Raw genomic sequence first — 19,277 nt, forward strand, 5'->3', positions numbered from 1 at the left:
GGCGAAGGAGAGGGAGGGGCACGGCGGTGGAGGCTGCAGCCCAGTCCCTGTCCCCGCGCCATGGGCGCACAGGTGTGGTAGCTGAATGAGACCTGGACTCCCAGGCCACGCCCCATGAGGCAGTTGGCGCAGGTGCAGAGGCCGAGTGCTCGCCCTGAGCCCCATGCGCCTGTCTCCCCAGCGATCATGGGTCTCAGGTTTCCCTGTCCAGGACTGCCCGGGGCTCCCCTGGGGGCCTCTGCCCTCCGGTGGAACTGCCACGGCAGCTCTTCCTAGGGTCCGCAGCTCGGCCTTTGTTCTGGTCACTGCTGCATCTCACACCCCAAAGTGAGGCTAGGAGCCTCCGGCGACCAGAGGTGCCACCGACATGGTGGGTGTCCCTCACGAAAGGGGCGCTTGGACCAAGAAATTTATGGCCACCCTGAGGGTGCCGTGTCCCCCGAGGCCGCCTCCTGCCCTGGCTCAAGAGGCTCCAGTGTGGAAGCGGGGAGGGAGGCCTGGCCCCAGGTGGGGAAGACCTCCCACCCCGGTTCTCTCAGGACAGGACAGGCCACTGGAAGGCCTAGACTACCCTGAGATGGAGGTGGCCTGGCTGGACAGGGCTGGGGACCATGTGTGGCCTCCCTCCCCAGGCTGTGAGACCCCATAGGTGGTCACCTAGCTGGAGATGCTTCCTTTCACCAAGAGGGCCCATGGGGGTGGGACCTGAAGACCTGCCCCGCTGCCCCCAGAGCAGGCTGATCCCAAGTCCTAGTGCCCTCTGAACCTTGGGTCTGCCCTGCAGCTGGGGACCGGGGCCAGAGTCTGTCTTCCACTGCCTGTAGTGACCTGGTCCTCCTCAAAGCACCTGTGGGGCAGGGGCTCGGGATCCATGGAGGGGCTTTGGGAACCACTGCGTCCCAGACTGTTCTCCTGCCATCCTTGGGCGAGACCAGGCCTCCACACACGCCTGAGTAAGCCAACCTGTGCACTGCCGGCCCCCCCTCCACGCAGGGCTCGAGTACCAGCGGCCGAAGCACCAGGTTTCCAGTGATGACATCGAGGGGATCTCCATCGGGACGCCCATGCAGCAGGAGAGCCCGGAGCTGTACCGCAAGGGCACCACCCCCTCGGACCTGACCCCCGATGACAGCCCCCTGCAGAGCTTCCCTGCCAGCCCCTCAGCCACCCCACCGCCGGCCCCTGCCTCCAGGAACAAAGTCGCCCACTTCTCAAGGCAGGTATCGGTGGATGAGGAGCGAGGCGGGGACATCCAGATGCTCCTGGAGGGCAGAGGAGGGGACTACAGCCGCAACAGTTGGGGTGAGGAAAAGGCGGGGGGCTCCAGAGGGGTCCGCAGCGGCACCCTCCGCAGTGGCCAGCCCGCAGAGGACTTCCGCACCCGGGGCTCCGGCCACAAGCAGCCTGGCAACCCCAAGCCCCGGGAGCGGTGGACGGAGTCGCCCCCTGCGTTCTCCTGGACTTCCCACCCTCGGGCTGGCAACCCCGGCTCAGGGGGCGCCAAGCTGCTGGAGCTGGATGAGGAAAAGCTGAGCAACTACGAGATGGAAATGAAGCCCCTGCTGAGGGTGGACTCGCATGTGCAGGAAGCGCACCCCCAGAAGAGACGCTACAGCAGGGGGGCTGCCTGCCGCGGCCAGGGCGAGGACCGGGGCTTCGGGGTGCAGAGACTGAGGTCCAAGTCCCAGAACAAGGAGAACGCCCGGCCGGCCGCGAGCGCGGAGCCCGCGGTGCAGAGACTGGAGAGCCTGCGGCTGGGCGACAGGGCCGAGCCCCGGCTGCTGCGCTGGGACCTGACCTTCTCCCCGCCCCAGAAGTCCTCGCCTGTGGCACTGGAGTCCGACGAGGAGAACGGGGATGAGCTCAAGTCCAGCACGGTAAGTGGGCGCCCAACAGTCCCGGGGAGTAAAAGCCCAGGCCCGCCCACCCTGAGACCCAAGTTCTGCAGGCCTGCCCCGCCCCACCCCCCGCCACAGGAAGCCAGTGCCACGCTGGGTGGCATTTCCTTCAGACAGATCCTCAAGAGGGTTACTCCGGGTTGATCCTCGTGGTGGAAGCGCTTGGGCGGTTCTGGAAGCTCCCAGCAAGACACTGGGCAGCACAGGACCTCAGCCTCACCCATACCTTCCCCCAACTCGCTCAAAATTCCCAGCTGTGCAGGACAGTCCTCCACTGTGCTGGAGGTTGTCTGTCACTGTCTCCGAGGTCTCCCAGTCCCGGAGAGAGACCGGGCCAGACACAGGGAGCAAGTGGGATGTTGGCTGGGTCAGGTCCACATCATCTGGGACACACCATTTCTTTATGAGCCAGCACTGTGGTTCCCCCCATCTGCCAGAACACATGTCCTGCTCCAACAAAGCCTGCTTTCTAATGGGTGAGGGACCGTCCCCTTCCTACCAGAGCCATGGTTCTGCACAGACGGGCCCAGAACACCGCCCTGGCCTGCTCTGGGAGCTCCTTAGAATGAGGCCTCTGACCCACCCTGGGCCTGGGGTCCGTGGCTCTGGGTGGGGCCGTGATCCGGCCTGCTATGCAGGGCCCCGGAGCTGCTCAGGAGCGAGGGCCGTGCCTCTCAGGTGCGTCCGGTGCATCGGGAGCATTGCCTAGAGGCCCTCCTCCCCAGGCTCTCGGGTTGCAGGGAAGAGAGTCCCCTGGGCAGGACTCTGTGTCGGGGGCTGGGGAGGGGTCTTGCACCCAGAAGACCCCGTCAGGTGGCTTCCACCTGTAAGCAGACCTGCCTTGGTCCCTTGGCCAAGCGGCAGGTGGAAGGCCCAAGGAACACGCTTCAGACGTGCACACCCGGGAGACACCCGTGCTGTCCCACACGCTCGCACCTGCAGTCTCACTCGTACAAGAGGAACACCCGGGGCCTGCCACCTGTGCGTCACACGTCCGTACCCCATGAGTCATGCTCCTCGGCTGGGTGTCGTCCCAGCATCTCAGGACGTAGTGCCCCTTGGAAGAGAGCTCCCTGCCAGGAGACCGTGTGCTGGCCCTCGAGGCCATTTCTGCTTCCCCTTCAAATCATTGTGTGTCCTTCTTGCGGGTGGTCTGCTTCCTAAAATGCTCCCGCCCTCCCCGTGCCCAAATCCTCCTAGACCCCCCGGAGAGCAGCCCCTGGGACCTAAATACCAGCTGGCACTCACAACTCCATGTTTCCCAGCCTGGCAGCTGCAAACGTATGTGCATGTGCACCCATGTGTGTATGGTGTGTGTGCAGGTAGTGTGCACCACCCGCGGGCACTTGTGTATGTGGCTATTTTAGGAAGAGCCGCATGATGGGCAGGGGTGAGAGGTGCAGGAAGGGTGCCCTAATTACCCACTTAACCATGTTGGCATATCTAGGTGCTTTAATGTGAAGGTCCCTCGGGGAGAGGTGCAAGGCTTCTAGCTGGGTGCCTGTACTTACTCTGCCAGACCAACACCTGGTCCTGAGTGGCAGCTGGGGACCCCACGGGGCGGGGAGCTTCCAGCAGAGGCCTTGGGTGCTGCCTCTTATCCTGTCCCTGATGGGGGGGGGAAGGGGGACCAGGCTCTGCACCCCTCAATGAGAGGCTTCAAGGACAGCAAGCTGAGGAGGAGCGCCTGGGGTCTGCGCGCCCAGGAGGGCCAGGGTCTCCGCTCCGAGGGCGCTGGGCACCTCACAACCCAGGAAAGGCTCGAAGGAAAACCAAGCGCCCCTTGCTGCTTACGAAGGAGGCCGGGCCCACACAGGGATGGCAGTGAGCACGGAGCCCCTGCAGCTCATGGGAAGGTTTTTACTGAGAATGACGTGTTCAGAGGCCTATTAGAGCAGGTTCTCTCCCATTGCTGGTTTTGGGATCCCAGGATGAATTTAGGGTCCGCTCTGGGTAGGCTCTGAAACTGAGTGACAATGTCTGAAGTCCCAGCTGTACAGAGCTGGAGGCAAAAATGATATGGGCGGGGGTGTTTACTTAAAGAGAGACCTGGGGCACCAGAAGGAAGTGCATATGCCAGAGTTTCCAGAGCCATAAGGAGTCCTAAGAGCAGCAACAGCAGACTAAGAATCAAGTAGGCAACCTCTTCCTCAAGTCTGACTCCCAAAGGGCTTCATGCCCTGAGGAGTTAGATGTTTGGTTTCTGTCTCCCAAGAGCTCCGTTACCCTCCCACCCTCTCCGACCTCCTACTTTGGCCTGGGGGTGGGGCGGGAAAGGGGGCGAGGAGGATGGCCGGAGAGAGAACACTCCAGACCAGGCCTCGGGCTCACGTCTTCTCTCCTTCTGTTCCAGGGCTCGGCTCCCATCCTGGTAGCCATGGTGATCTTGCTCAACATCGGAGTCGCCATTTTGTTTATTAACTTTTTCATCTGATGAGGTTGTCACATTAGCAAAAATACCAGTTGGTGTGCAAAAGGGGAACGTTAAAAGAAAAACAATAAAAAGGAAAGGATCATAACTTGGACAGCCGACAGCTACTTCCAAGTTTCTTCACAGAACAACACGATTGGGTATTACTCACAGTTTGCCTTTTTTTCTGGGTAATGTTTTTTGGATTTTAGCCAAAATTCTTTGCTTGTATAACACTATGCTGTGTGGCATGGCAGAAGGAGGCCAGCACGCCGACCCTCCAGCTTGAAGTGGAAAGAAAAGGGATCCCGGCAAATCAGCGGCAAAAAAATAAAATCGTCATCGTCCTCAATGTCATCACACTCCTGCCTGGGACGTGGAGGAGGCGGCAGCCCGAGGAAGACCCTCCGAGTGTCCGGCTGCGCGCGGCCAGGGGCAGCAGCTGCTCTGAGGTGTAATGCGGGGAGTCCGTGAACTCTGCTTTTCCTCTCTGTTCTGGAATAGCGGGTGACGAGTGTGGGCGTGAGGCAGGGGAAAGAGGGTGTCCCATCCTGGCTGGCAGCAGCCTGAGCCTTTTTCTATTTTAAATCTGTGCTGCACGGTAAAGGAAGCAGAGGTCCATCTTCTCTTCCCCAAGAAACAGGTCATAACCCTGCCCTGGTCTCGGCACTGCCGGTGGCTTTCCTGACAAGGCCAGATCCCCACACCAAGTCTTAAAGCCAAGTCCTTACTTCCCCTCGCGGCCCCGCCCCATTTCCCCGAGCCTCCGGCCAGGCCCCAGGGGAGCCGTGCTGGGGACACGGTGGCTGTGGAAGCCCAGGGCTGGTGCGGGAGGGCAGGGGGCAGTGTGGGGTCCCCTGGGCCATCATGTCTGGGCTCAGCATGTGGCATTCCTGCACGTACTGTGCAGGACAGGTATACAGGCTCCCATGTCCCTGCCAGACGTCTGTGGCCCTTATATGACATCATCATCTTTCACTGTCACTCAGCCCATGGGTTTCACATCTTTGTCCTGTGCCTGCAACTTCCCCCACGGATATGCCTATTCCTTCCAGATGCCTCACTCATTCTCTGGAGCTGGTCTGGTCCCAGGACAGGAGGAATGTGGTTGAAACCCAGTGGCTTGGAAATTCCTGAGAAATCGCTGCATATCCATCTCCCCCAGAACATGTAACGCAACTTGTTTCAGTCAAACAGGTTCCTGGTGTTTCTGCCTTCTCAACCAGCATTGCTCTGTCTCCCAAACAGAAGAACAAGATCCCAGAATGTTTGAGTGTCCTTTGGTCCTGGCTGTGGAGCCAGCCTGGCCTGTGTGTATGGACGTGTCTATGAGGCCATGGCCACGTCCATACGCAGGTGCCCCTGTGCTCACTCCTGAGAAGGTCCTGAAAGTGACTTCCCACAGTCGCCCTGGGTACAGCCCGTCTATGACTCTGCCTTGCTTTGCTTATGTTTAGCTGTTTCTCTGCTATCTTTCAAGCAGATTTCTTTACTACACTGCACTGGATTGCTATATTTTTAACCAGAAATAAACTAAAGATTAGAGCATGTTCCAGTTAAATTCAGTTCTATTTTTTTCTGTTATACATTCACTCCCCATTCCTTCTCACAGTTTGGTTTAGGTTGGGGTCTTTTTTTGGGGAGTAGGGACATGGGAGAGGGAGGGAGGATCCGTAGGAAATACATTTCTGATAACGTTGCTTTCTAAAGGGGTATTACATCTTTTGTACATCTTATTTTCCATTCCTCTTTTTTAATATCGAGTGGTTGCTGCAGACCTGAAGTGAACCAAATAAAGATGCCTGCTCCTTGCAGCTCTAAGAATCATCCACGCTGGGATATGTGTTTTATAATTCTGTTTGCAACTCTTTGTAAAGATCATAGACTTTTTTTTGTACATTCTAATAACTGCATGACAAAAATGGTACCTACAAATGCAGGGTACATATTTACATGCAAACACCATGAGGTAGGTAGATGAATAAAAGCAGCAGCACAGAGACATGCATCATTCAACAGAAGCAGTAGTGGTTTCATGACTAGGTGTCTCCATCACTAGTCCAGCTGCCAGTCACACACGTGGAAAACAAAATCGACACTCCTCCGCACCTGCAGAGGGCGGAGCCATTTCCCCGCACTCCTGTCAATTCCAAATGGATTCCACCAAGACCAAAACACACTGGGTCTGACAGACTCCAGGAAGCTCATTTTTCACTGTTCCAAACTGTGTGATGGAAGGCCGGGCTGCCCTGCAGCATCCCTGCAGACGGGCCGAACGCTTCAGATCAGCCCAGCCTGCTTTTCCCGCCTGCCCAGAGCCTCGGGTTTCCCCGGCAGGCAGGCCGGCTCAGCTGACCTGCTTCTCTCATGCCCGTGCCTGGTGGACGGGAGTGTGCTGCGCTCACGGGGACACAGGGGACTGTGGGGAAGAATAGACGTGTGTCACAGCTGGCCCCCAGTGGTGCAGAGCGCTGATAAGTTGTGCTGACAAGTTTTAATTAATCCCAGAGCAACCTCCTGAGAGTCATTTCTCCCCTGACATGCTCTGGATGTGAAAATCGGAGGCAGAGAAATTGAGAAACCCAAGACACGGGGCTGGGGCCGTGGGGAGGAGGGCTCACCACCCCATGCCCACCCTACCCCTCCCCTCCCTCCTCACCCACCCAAGGCTGGGAACCTGCACTCACACCTTACCCTGAAAGAGCTGGAAAGGACGCTGCCCTCTGAGGTCACCAGGCAACTTGTCTGTGCCAGTGGTTCACCGGTTCCCCCTACCACAAACCTGAGGAGCCTTGTGCATTGGATTTACTTGTGCTTTTCAGTCCGTTTAGTGACTGTACAGTGCCTGGATAATTTCAGGCCCCTGAAAAATTCTCTTTACCCATCCTTCTGAATTGTGTTTTAATCATTATCACACAGAGATTCCCAAAGACAGAGGTGAATTATGCAATACATAAGCCAAGGAAGATGCTGCTGATAGAAATTCACTGCAGCCACAAAAAAAAGCAAAGCCCACTGCCAAAATCACTCAGGAGGGAGGGGAGGCATCGAAAGGCAGGCATTCTGAAGACGTCCACAATCACATCTACCAACCAATGCACTCTTTGTTGAAACGCCGTGGTGCGGGGCGCGAGTGAACGCACATGCGGCAGGACGGCAGGCTCGCTCTGACATGCACTGAACCCCAGATAAGAATGAGGTCTCAGCAGCCCACAGACTCCCCTCAGGGCCTGCCTGGCACCGGGGCGCACGAGCGGAGCAGCCCCACGTCCTGGCTAACACCTGCTGTCCCAGCCTGGGCGTGAGAGCACTCCCGTTCCCTTTCAAAAGAGTTCCAGCTGGGACAGTAAGTGACATGGCCACCCCACTTACAAACAAAAGGGCATTACTGAGAGCCCAGGGGAGGTGTTCAGATCCCACATGTCCACGACACTAAGGACTCGTTAAAGTAGATAAAATATTTGCACTTTTTTCTTAGTTTGGGTTTTTTATTATCCTTTATAAAGACATGCAAGCATCCGCCACCAGCACTATTCCTCCCTGTACTTGAGTGGTGGGTGCTCCCCGAGACGCCCACAGCAACCTCCTCCTGGGGCAGCTGCTCATTTCATTTCACATGCACAGTAAGACACTTTTCAATACCAAGGGTGGAAGGAGCAACCTCTTTTCTACATGAAGCTCAGTTTCTTTAACTTACAGTTCTTGTCTTCCAATTTTCCTTGCCTTTGGTCTCAGAACTTAACATTCAGGTGCCTACTAGATTTTAAGACCTCTATTTCCATAGCTGAATGTACTGCCTCACCCCTACAGTGACCCGACAGTACCGAGCACAGCTGACCACACCTCGGTTTCATGACATTGAGGAAACACCACAACTGAGTCATTTTTAATCTTGCCAAGGACAGGGCTTTGCTCCTAGCAACAGGATCGAGGATCCAAATAAGAAAAGAAGTGAGGGGGAAGCTCTGACTGCCGGTAAACTGGTTAGTTCTGTTCTCTTGCCCAGAGTGGGCCACCTGTCAGGCAAGACCTCCAGTAGCAGAGACTAAAAAAATGATCTGTCCCAAGTGCCAAGAAGTGTCCCTAACTCAGCCTTAACAGAAGCAAGAAAAAGTGTAGTTGCCTTTGTTTAAAAATGCAAAACAAAGCTGTATTTTTACAGTGTATTCATATGCCTAGACAGTGTGAACTACAAAATATGCAGGATGTCTGAAAGCTATGGAAACACAGGATCGCAGCCACCACAACATGTGGGGTCAGCCCTTACAAAGGAAGTCACAGGGGGAGACACCTGGCACCTAGAGAAAAGTGCAGAAGGAGACGCTAGCACGGCATGGTGCCCAGAGCAGGTGGGCGCCTTGAGGGCGACGGAAGTGATGCTTTGGAAGGTGGCTAACTGTTCTCCAAGCTCACAGAACAAACGCTGTTTTCAGAGTTTGCTTCCTCATGAAACCCCATCGTGGAAGCGCCTGGGACAGAAATGTGCACACGTGCTCCTAAACCTCAGAGAAGCAGAGAGCCAGAGGCAGGGGCAGAGCGAGGTGTGGGCGTGAGCCTGCCGCGGGCCAGTCGGGTGCAGTGAGCCCAGGCCCGGGGTTTTGGGGGCTGGCAAGCAGGGCAGGGTGAGGGCATCAGGCCTCACATACCTACCTCACCTGTCTGCCCACCACACCCCGCTGCCTCAGACAGACACGCGGCTCCCTGTGTGCCATGGCCACGGGTTCGGGCCCCCACTTGGCATGCCTGTCATCACCTCTGTGCACACCCTCTCCTGCTGCCCTTCCCATCATGTCTGTGCCGCACCTGGATGCAGGTTTCCAGCTGCGCTGCCACTGCCTGGTGACGTGGTGACAGCGGCAACCCAAACCCAGGAAGGCAGAAGGCACCAAGGGATGGGGGACCAGTCTTGGCTGGACCCCGGCTCCCCTCCGCCCTGCCGGCAGTCCCAGCCTTGGTCACTCATCCACACCGACTAAGGGCAGGTGGACACCAGGGCTGCTCCCTTAGAGGTCAGCGTTAAGATTAGAGCACTCATACTGCAAGAACACTTAGCCCGAGAATTTCTCATCCTCTCTAGACATTACCAGTTCCAAGGGGCAGGCACACGACGCACCCGCTGACCTTCTGTAAGTGACGCCTATTCCACACAAGGCTGAGAAAGGCGGGGTCAGGAGGAGGGCTGCCCATGTGGGTTTCCCAAACATCGGAGCAGATCAGGAAGAAGATGGAGGGAGGCTCAGGCGGAGGGAGTCCAGCTCGGAGGGCCAGCTCTGCGCCCGCTCCCTCCAGGGCGCTCCGGGTGAGCTGCTCTGCAGCACGGTCACTGCCGCCTTCAGGGCAGCGTGGCCTGCACTCTCACCCCCGCCTTTAACTGGCCCTCACACACACTCTGGCTCACGCAGGACACGTGTGCCCCGACCACTGATCTGCCAGTGCCTCCTGAGCACTGAGCTAAACCTGACAATATTCTCTGGCTGGACCCTGCTTATTTGCACCAGTCGCCATTTCCAAAGAAACGCCATCCAGTGTAGCCTGAATGAAATAAAACCAACACATCCTCACCGCTCAGGTGAGCAGTGTGCGAAACTCATCTTCACTCTAGCCATGAAACCACTAACCCTGATGTAGATGCCTTTTTTTGTGAATGAACTCTAACATAGATCTGTCTCAATCTGCATTTTCTTTTTCCCATTTTTTTCTTCCATGGTGCATGTAAACTGTTTGCTAATACTGTGCAATCATTCTGTACATTGGCAAAAGAGAATGTGGACTATGTTGTTTTTCTTATTAATGAAGCAGCTAAAAACATTACCTCGGCCTTTTTCTTTTAGCTGGAAAAATAGCTTGGTTACTTACAAAATGAAAATAAAATAATTTTCTTTAATGAATGTAAGTGTTTCAATCATACCATTACCACGTATTTCACTATCTGAGCAAGAACACTGTTGTGATTAAAGAAAAATTTTGCTCATTTTAGTAATAAACACTGTCATTTGAAATTTGGATAACTTGCATCATCTCATAAATGAGTGTCTTCACTGCAAGTTCCTTCTACTAACAAAATATCAAGATGGATAATTGCAACTTACAGACCGAGCCTCCGTTAATGAATAGCATCTCTCTGCCACATTTGCAGGATCTTATTATTTTGAGCAGGAAAGCTCTGCGAACACGAATCTGAAACGTCCCCCCCCCCCACGCCAGCACCGCCTATCTGGGCACTCCCCGTCCGCCGCCTCGGGGACGGGCTCCTCGACAGACACGCAGGGCTCGCTCCCCTCTGCCAGCTAACTGACCCCAAGGATCTCACAGCGCTGTTTTTTCCAATCTAACTTAATTTTCTTAAACATCAACATCTATGTTTCTCATAGGGTGACTACTAAGCATCTTTCTCCCCCATTTTCCCCAACATCCCATGGTCTCTCCAGGCTCAGCTCCATGGACAGACGAGACCCCTCCTCAGGCCGAGGTCCACAGCCCCACACACAGCTCAACGTGCCCGTCTTCTTCAGCCTGACAGCTTCCATGGTGGCCCCTCACCCTGGGCCCAGCTCACGCTGGGCCACCAGCTGCTCTGGTCAGTGCCTCAGCTTCCCGCCGGGCACCACAGTCACAGACCCCCGGTGACCAGGCGCAGCCTGGACTCAGAAGGCACTGCCGAAGTTCTCTTGCAAACAAAGGATGACGATGGTTTATACTCAGGATGAGACTGGTCTCTGGCGACCAGCTGCCTGTACACACCTTGCTTCCTGATTTAAAACCCCTGGAAAAGCAGGAGTTACTAGATGGTTCCTTCAGTGTACACAGGGAACTGAGCAACAGACGGCAGGTGGGTTTCAGACTCGTCGGAGCTAGCGCTGATCACTTTTCCTTCGTGCCAGGGAACAAGTGTCCCCTCCCTGCCATCCTCTGACTTCATCGACGCTTGTGTTACCTTCTCACTGCAACACACTTGGGGGGCTTCAAACCAAGCTCGCTCCTGGTCTCACAAGGGGCAGCCCTGTGATAGCTCCCTCCCACCCTGAGGATGCCCCCGAAGGACCTGACTTTCACCAGGAGGCCTGGCCAATATCTGGCCCCTCAATGTACTTCTACTGTCACCTAGCCACCAATTTTCTGCTTGTACCAACTTAGTAAAAATAATAATAAAAAAAAAATCAGATGTCAAATTGCAATAACCACCACTGTCACACCTTTAAAAAAAATCAACACTTAAATGAGGAACACTCTCAGGCTTAACTGGCAGTTCCCTTGATTTTTACTCAATTCAACCCAATCCCAAGAAAGCCGCTGCCTTTCACCATCCCCTTCGAATTCCTCTTTCTTCAGCCTGACCCAGACAGCGGCTCCACTGCCCCTGGGAAGTGGGGAGAACAGAGAACTCGTCATTCCCAAAACCCCACGGAACCCTCCAAGGAGCCCCGGTGCGGTGTTCTCAGGGCTGGTGTGGCGAGTTGATGGGCACCAGGAAGGGAAAGGGTGGAGCTCACCAAGGGGTTGGGCGCTAAGGGGCGCTTACCAGCAACAGCCAGCCAGCCGAGGAACAGCAAGACAGGATGCGGCGCTCAGGGCCCTTGCGGACCTGAGCGTGGCCGCCCAGCGGTTCTGGCTCCAGCAAGGCAGGGCTTCGTACTAGCCCCTCAGGGCCACGGCGGTCATCGGCGGGCCAAGGGCATTCGGTTCGGCAAACCACCCGGGGGACCGTGTGGTCCTGTGTCGAATTCCCACCTCCCTGGCTGCTGCACATTGAAAGCACATTGTTGCTGGTGTTTTAATCACGGCAATTAAACAGCAGAGACAGCAACTCTTCTGGAAGTTCATTTATTTCATTCTCATGGGCTCTGATCAACCTCTTCATTCAAACTGCATCTTTAGTAATAGCCCCACGGACATGACAGCAAAACATGTATTTGTACAAGATGTTTCTTCTTTGGGGTGGTTATTTCTCTTTCAACTTAGCTGACTCGAAATTATTATCTTCTTTCAAATATCATTTAGCTACAAGCTCCTATAAGAAAAACGGCCTTTGATAACAGACAACTGTGTTGGGGCCAACCAGACCTTCAATTCTTTCTTTCCAAAGTCTTGGCAAAGCCTTAGCCGCTGCACAATCAAAGCTGGTGTGCTCATGTCAAAGGACTAGGCAGAAAGGCCCTGGAGCCTCTGAGCGGTTCCCATGGGCCAGCTGTGGCATTCGGCTGGCTCTTCAGCCCTGCCCTGCCGCATCCGGCTAGACTCTGCTCAGGACGTCAGAAAAGGACTCGGGCTGCCCCAGTACCCACGGGAAGTTTCCAAAATAACAGGGTAACGCCAGAAGGCCTCACCCTTCTACCCAACACAGCCCATGCTCACCAGCCAGGCTCTGTGCCGACACCCACTCAGCCTCTCCTCCGATGACCAGGGCATCTCTGGGCCCTGCAAGACACCACCCCCAGAGGGCGGCTCCGGCAGGCAGCTGCAGAAGAGCTTATTTCTCGTCAGCCTACAGGAGCCCACCTCCCCTCTAGACCCTGTTACAGCACACAGTCACACCCAGGGGGGCCGGTGGGGGCCACACCTCAGGAGAAGACAAAGGCAAGGTGGAAGGAGGGGCTGCTGTTGGAGCACACTGGCCCCTGTCCTTCCGCTGAAGCCTGGGCCCACGCCCTGCTCTGCCAGAGGCAGGCGGTCCCACTTTTTTTTTAAACAGCTAATGAATGAGATGTTGGCCCTGATACTGAAATCTAAGATCCTACCTTCTCATTGCTGAAGATGCTTAAGATGAAAAAATGCACCTGGTGGAAATTCAAAGCCCAACATTTGACCCTGGTTATACAAATGAAAAGTGGTCTCCTGCCCCTCCCCTTGGAGCAGGCCCCAGCCAGTGTGTGAACACGCGAGGTATCCTGCTGGGAGGGACCGTGCTCCCAGCCCAGGCACCGTACAGCCACGCTACGTGGGGACAGGCCCTCTGACTCTTCTTTCTCTCTGTCCCTTTGCAAATGACAGCCTGGAGCCCGAGGGGAGAGGAACAGAGGACAGCTCCACCACCTCCTCCCCAGCAAGGCTGAGGGAGCGGTCCTGAAGCTCCCGTACAGTGATCACCAAGAGGGCCCCAAGAACAGCCAGTGGCAGAAAAGAAGCGGAACCGCCTCTTTTAAAGTGGCCAAGAGCTACTTTATTTTACAGATAAAAAGAAAACTCATGCAGGCAGTTGGAGGGCTACTCCAGATAATTTTTAGACATTAAAAAGCCAATCTCCACATTGATGACATGTGGTCAATCAGACCATTTATCTCCTAGTTCTGCAGAAGGGAAACCCCCGACGAAGCACAGATGTTCCAGTTTTAGAACAGAAACGGGCTTCCTGTGGGCACTTCACATTCAAAGTGCTGCCTGGCATGTGGGCGGCCCACCCTCAGCCCGGCCCTGCCCAGCAGGCCCCACCAGGACTTTGGTGGCTGCGAGGCCACACAGAAGACAACCTTTGCAGTGGTCTTCCTCCAAGTCCAGTTTATCACACCAGTGACGCCAGGGAGACAACCACACTCAGTTTATTTAACTTCTGGCCCAGCCTGGCGGCTCACGCGGAGTCATCAAAGAAAGCTTTTGCCATGGCATGGGCTGCCTTTAGCACTCTCTTCTCCTTTGCTTCTGGCCCGGCACCGTCTCGGGCAAGCCTCACCCAGTACTGCTCAGTCCTAGGCAGGTAGTCTGGGAACAGCTCACCAGGCATCACCGCGGGGCGCTGGGGCTCTTTCACGGGGAAGGAGAGAACAAGAAGCACGTTGAGCTGAGGAAGGAGGCCTGGGTCAGGCAGTGTAGGCCGCCTGTTCGTGGCCCAACGGAGTGAACACACGAGTGCCAATTCACGGAAATGACACCGCAATGACACCACTCAAATAACAAGCTGCGCAAACATACGCCGGGTGCAGATGTTTTTTTAAACACTTAGGCCCTCCTCCAGAGCCCCTCCACAAACCAGTCCAACTTTAATGCACTCACCCACGTCCTCCTCGCTGCTGTCCCCGTCCTCCTCGCTGCTGTCCCCGTCCTCCTCGCCGCCCTCCGCGCCCTCAGCCGCATCGCTGTCCTCCTCCGAGTCGGTCTCCTCCAGCCACTCCTGAGTTTCTTTAGAGCAAAATGAACATCCAGAGAGGGTCAGCGCACCCACAGCCAGGAGACCCGAGCCTGGGAGCTCCTGAGGATCCCACCTTCTCACTAAAGAAACTTGACTCGAAAGCGGTCCCTGCCCCCAGCCTGTCCTGACACACTGCTTCTCCTGGACCCTCAGAGACAGAGAGAGCGAGACTGGCAACACAAGAAAGCCCGTCTTGGAGTTTTCTCCAACCTCGCTTTGCTGTAAGACAGAAACAAATCCTTTCTGATTCCTTTCGGAAAGGGTACACCAGCCCTTTCACACCTTCCCCTCAATGTGTGGGTTTCAACTTAATTTTTAGTCTCAGATCTTAAAGAAATGAGCATTGTATCACTGGCACCAACTTGTGGTACAATATGAAAGCGAAGGAACGCGGCAGCTTGGATCAGAGAGCAAGCGTGGCCCAGAGGTTGAGAAGGTCACAGACTGGAAGGGGCCGCCTGGTCTGCTGGTGTGCGCAAAGCAGGCTCCTGACAATGCGAAGGACTCACAGGTAACCTGCTTCGCAGCTCTGTGCCTATGAGCGGCGCCTGCAGAGGTCTGAGGCTCACATGAGTGGGGTCAAGGGTGAGCCCGTGTCTTGAGATATAACCAGCCCACGCCCCCAGCCCCCGGAAAAGGATGGGTGAGCAGGGCCTGCCCTCACGTGAACAGCCAGCTAGCACGCCCCATCGGCACAGGGTGGATCTGGGTGGCACTTGGGGGCCCACCTGATGAAGGTGCATTCTGAGTGTCTCACCCTAACCTGAGGAAGTGTTCACCCCTTGAGAGCTCACCTGGATCCGCCTCCACCAAGACCGTCCACTCGTCCATCTTATGCAGGTCAAGGCAGTACAAGTCGCTGAGGGTGACCTGGCGGTTGCCGGCCTCAAACATGCCGCCGTAGAGGTAGAGTCGGCCATGCTTCACGGCCAGCATGGCATTGGAGCGGGGGCGGGGCTCCGCCGAGGAGCCACCTGCTTCCTCAGGGCTGTCGTCCTCATCCAGCTGTGGCTGTTTGGATGGGCCTGGGGCAGCGAGCACCTGCTTAATGGTGACCACAGTCCCGTCCTCTGTGACCACCTCCCTGACCACCTCCAGCGGTGCCTGGGCGCTGGCCTCCGCACACTCCTGCTGGTCAGCACCCTCAGGCTCTGCTTTTGTGGCCCGCCTGCGCTTCCTCTTCTCCAACTTGGGTCCCTGTGGACAAAAAGCAGGACAGCCCCCTTTAGTGGTAGACAAAGTGGTCCGGGAGCTCCAGAGTGTATGGGGAGCACCGCGCACCCCTGGGGCGGACAGCCAGCTGGAGGGCTGCCCCCCCACTCCACCCACCGGGGGCGCCTCTACCCAGTGCCACCCCTCAGGTGGGAGAAGGTGGTGAGCCCAGATCAGGCCCTCACGCTCCGCTGACTCGCAGCAGAGGCACTGCGGCCCTTCTCCCGGGGCTGCGTCTCTGCCACAAAGAGCAGCCGCCCTCCCCAGCCCCGGGCCCTATTTCTAAGGCCGCTGACCTCACCTCTTCAGCTTAAGGCCCAAGGCCCCTGGGGACCCCACTACTGGGACAGAGCCTACTGAGTGCCTCTCCGGTGCTGGTGCCACAGCAGGGGCAGAGGTGATCAGTTCCCCACTTCCAGTGGCCGCTCACGGAGCCACACGGAAGAACCTGGGGGTCTGGGGGTCTTCACACCTGGCCTGGGAGAACCAACCAACTGACAAAACCACACAGCCTCTACCCAGTGTCACCTACGGAGCTGAGGGCCAGGTGCCCCGTGTTAGGCCGCATGTCTGGTGCACAACACACCCTGACAACCACTTTGGAGCCCAACTCTACCTTCAGCTGTCCCTCAAACCAGCGGTTCTTGGTGGCATCATAGAAGTACAGGTCGTTGAAGAAGTCGCCCTCCAGGCTCTCCTCCTCTTCCTCATCACAGACACCCCCGAAGAGCAGCGTCTGCTGGTTTGGTGCCACAGCCACAGAAAAGCCAGACCTGGGACTGGGCTTGGCTCCTGAAGGGTTGACCCGGGTCCACACCCATCTGCCTGTCACAGGAGAACAGGAGCTGAGTTAAGACGGAGGAATGGAAGGGTACCAAGGGCTAGCCAATCGCATGAGTGTCCCCAGAACCCTCAGTGACTAGGCAGCATAAATGAAAAACTGCAAGACTGTGGCTAAAAACACAGCAAGTTTTACTCCCTCTGTAGAAAAACAAAACACAATTCAATGCCCTACCTCAGGTTTACTTCTCCCTCAGGCTCAATTTGCATTGGGTCACCTTTTCCACAAACCTTTCGAACACTGCCCCCGAGGGGGCACTTCCCAGCCGTGGATGGAGGTGGGGATGAGACAGGAAGAGGGGGCCAGCACGCCCAGTGCTGGGAGAAGCCCAAGCCACGCCCTGGCCTCTGGGAGAACCCTCACTCCGTCCTCCCTCCCTCTTGCGTGGATGCAGGGTCATGGCTGCATGCCTACAGGCCCTCCTACAGGCAGCACGGCTTTATGTCCTCCTCTCTTGTGTCTAATTTCTGTGATCGCCCTCAAAATGTAACCTAGTGTAAAATGTGGGGCAAAGCGTGCTACCACGTCTGGAAAAAGGAACTGAGATGTTCCCTTTAAGAAACGTTGAAAACAAACAAACAAACAACAGAATTAGCAAACGGCAAACATTATACTGTGTCCTGTCTACATGTCCTCCATCCGTGCACAGTGCAGGCGTGACTCCAGGCCGCACCCAACTGTGGGCCATGGCATTTATTACCACGAGCGTTTTAATGCTTTGAGGAAATAGAAAAGGATACACGTTAAAGTGCCCTGCACATAGCCAGGTATGACATACCTGTGTGCCACCTACATATGAGCACACGTCAGCTCATGATGCACCATGTCCTTCTCATTGGGGGTCACGGGCCTAATGGCCAGGATGCTGGCCATTTACACACGAGCTTGCGGTCTCACTCTCTGGAACACAGTCAGCTTTTAAGTTCAAGTCCACTCATGTACAAACTGAGCAAGTTACTGCATGGCTGTAAACCTAAGTTCGCACTTGAAAATGCAGATGTCCTCATCAGTCACGCAATGCAGCGAAGTTGGCACCTGAAAAGCGCCTGGGTAGGAATGTTTCTGAAGCCTTGGCACGAAGGATTTTAAAGCCGGGAAGAGATTAAGGTATTCTGCACCACAACCCCTCATTTTACAGAAGACAGATCTCACAGGGAGAAGACATAACTCATTAGAGGCCATAAAGCAGACCGAGGTCATACTGGGTCCCTAGGGTCTAGTCCAGTCCTCTCATCACAAGACCTGCATCACGACAAAGGAACCACAGCCTTGCTTTTTGTAAAGGAGCTTTAAAAAGTGAATGTTGGGGACGTCAACCCCACAGTAAGCGTTCCAGAAGTCTACAGCCTAACATCAGCCACTCGTTCCTGAACAAGAACTAGAGAAGGGACTAGAAAGCTGTGGTTCCCGCTCTCTACAAAGCGAAGTTCTTGGTTTGGCAGTGTTTTCAAGCCAGTCCACCCTCAGCTCCCTCAGAGGGTGAAAACTCCTCAGCCGCTTCTGCTGTGCAGACAAGCGGACACTTGGGGGCGATTTATGAAGTGTCCAGCCTGGCTGCTCGGGGGCGAGGGTGGCGTGTCCACAGCTCCAGGCAGCACGCCGTCCACCAGCCCCGCGTCCACAAGGCAGCCAGGCTGGCTCTCTGGCTGCGCAGCAACACGCAGACCACCCGCGGGCCCGTCCTCTCCCAGGGCCCACGAACCTTCTCTTCCTTCCTCGGGTTTCAGCAGGAACATGTCTGAATGCTGGGTGCCTTTGTCCACATCTTTCTTGACTCTCTGCAGAAGGAAAAAGGGGGGTCGTGTGAGAACTAGCAGGGCACCATCTACCAGACCTAAGAATGGATTTTGAATTTCAAAAATCTGCCATTCTAACCACCACAATCACGCTAGAAGCCCCGCAGCGCTCCTTCTCACCGCCACTCCCTGTGGCCTCCGCAGCGACCCTGTGTTGAGTGGACAGGGGCTTCAACGGAGGAGACCCTGCGGGACTGCTAACGACATCGCAGCACAGCTCTCCCTCCACTTTCAGACCCTGCGTATCTTCGGTTCCCATCGGCTTTCAAATCATGTGATTCAGCCTTCACTGCAAGGATCAAATGAATGCTGCAGAAGCCAGCCACTACCCATGCAAAAACCTGTCTGAACTTTTAAAACTAGCCCAGGTGTCTGAACACAGAGTCTTCAGCTTCAACCCAGTGGCACCAGCAGGCCAGGCCAGACATCTCGTTCTCCACGGCGGCGTCCCCCGGGCCTCACGCCGGAGCTGTTACCCAGACACCTGGCAGACGTTATCCTGGGCGGAAGGATTTCAGTAAATCTTAACTTCTTCGTATTTGTACTCTAAATTCCCTATTTTAATAAAATTTTAATTTCAGAATAGTTTTACATTTACAGAAAAATTCAGAAGATGGCACCAAGGACTCCCATACACCCTTCACCCTGTTTCCCCTACAGTTAACATCTTACATTAGTGTGGCACATTTGTCCCAATTTATGAACCAACAGAGACAAATTACTATTAACTGGAATAACTATTTAGATTGCCTTAGTTTTCCCCTAATTGTCCTTTCCTGTTCTAGGACACCATGCTACATTCAGTCGTCATGACTCCTTGGATTCCTCTGGGCCGTGACGGTTTTTCAGACTTGCCTTGTTTTTGATGACCTTGGCAGTTCTGGGGAGTGCTGGCCAGGTGTTTTGCAGAATACTGCTTTTCTCACGACTGAGCAGGGCTGTTGTTTTTAGGTGGTGGATCCCAGAGGTCGAGCACCCTTCTCATCATATCACATCAAGG

At 55.4% G+C, this 19,277-nt stretch overlaps 2 protein-coding genes across 2 annotated transcripts in view; one reads left to right on the forward strand and one right to left on the reverse strand.

Annotated features, from left to right (window-relative positions):
- Nucleotides 1–4,387, forward strand: part of JPH3 (junctophilin 3) — a 93,110-nt gene extending 88,723 nt beyond the window's left edge. Inside the window, exons 4-5 of the mRNA XM_054588937.1 lie at nt 994–1,877; nt 4,252–4,387. Of these exons, the coding sequence (XP_054444912.1) occupies nt 994–1,877; nt 4,252–4,332 (965 nt within the window). The 3' untranslated portion in view covers nt 4,333–4,387. The remainder of the gene's footprint in view (nt 1–993; nt 1,878–4,251) is intronic.
- Nucleotides 4,388–13,432: 9,045 nt separating this feature from the next.
- Nucleotides 13,433–19,277, reverse strand: part of KLHDC4 (kelch domain containing 4) — a 50,096-nt gene continuing 44,251 nt past the window's right edge. Inside the window, exons 8-12 of the mRNA XM_054588938.1 lie at nt 18,184–18,259; nt 16,257–16,465; nt 15,223–15,625; nt 14,293–14,418; nt 13,433–14,043 (exon numbers count right to left, since the gene is read on the reverse strand). Of these exons, the coding sequence (XP_054444913.1) occupies nt 13,871–14,043; nt 14,293–14,418; nt 15,223–15,625; nt 16,257–16,465; nt 18,184–18,259 (987 nt within the window). The 3' untranslated portion in view covers nt 13,433–13,870. The remainder of the gene's footprint in view (nt 14,044–14,292; nt 14,419–15,222; nt 15,626–16,256; nt 16,466–18,183; nt 18,260–19,277) is intronic.

Source organism: Pteronotus mesoamericanus, unplaced genomic scaffold (genome assembly GCF_021234165.1).
Source record: "Pteronotus mesoamericanus isolate MK-2021 breed Mesoamerican mustached bat unplaced genomic scaffold, CSHL_Meso_final scaffold_165, whole genome shotgun sequence".
Taxonomy (NCBI): domain Eukaryota; kingdom Metazoa; phylum Chordata; class Mammalia; order Chiroptera; family Mormoopidae; genus Pteronotus; species Pteronotus mesoamericanus.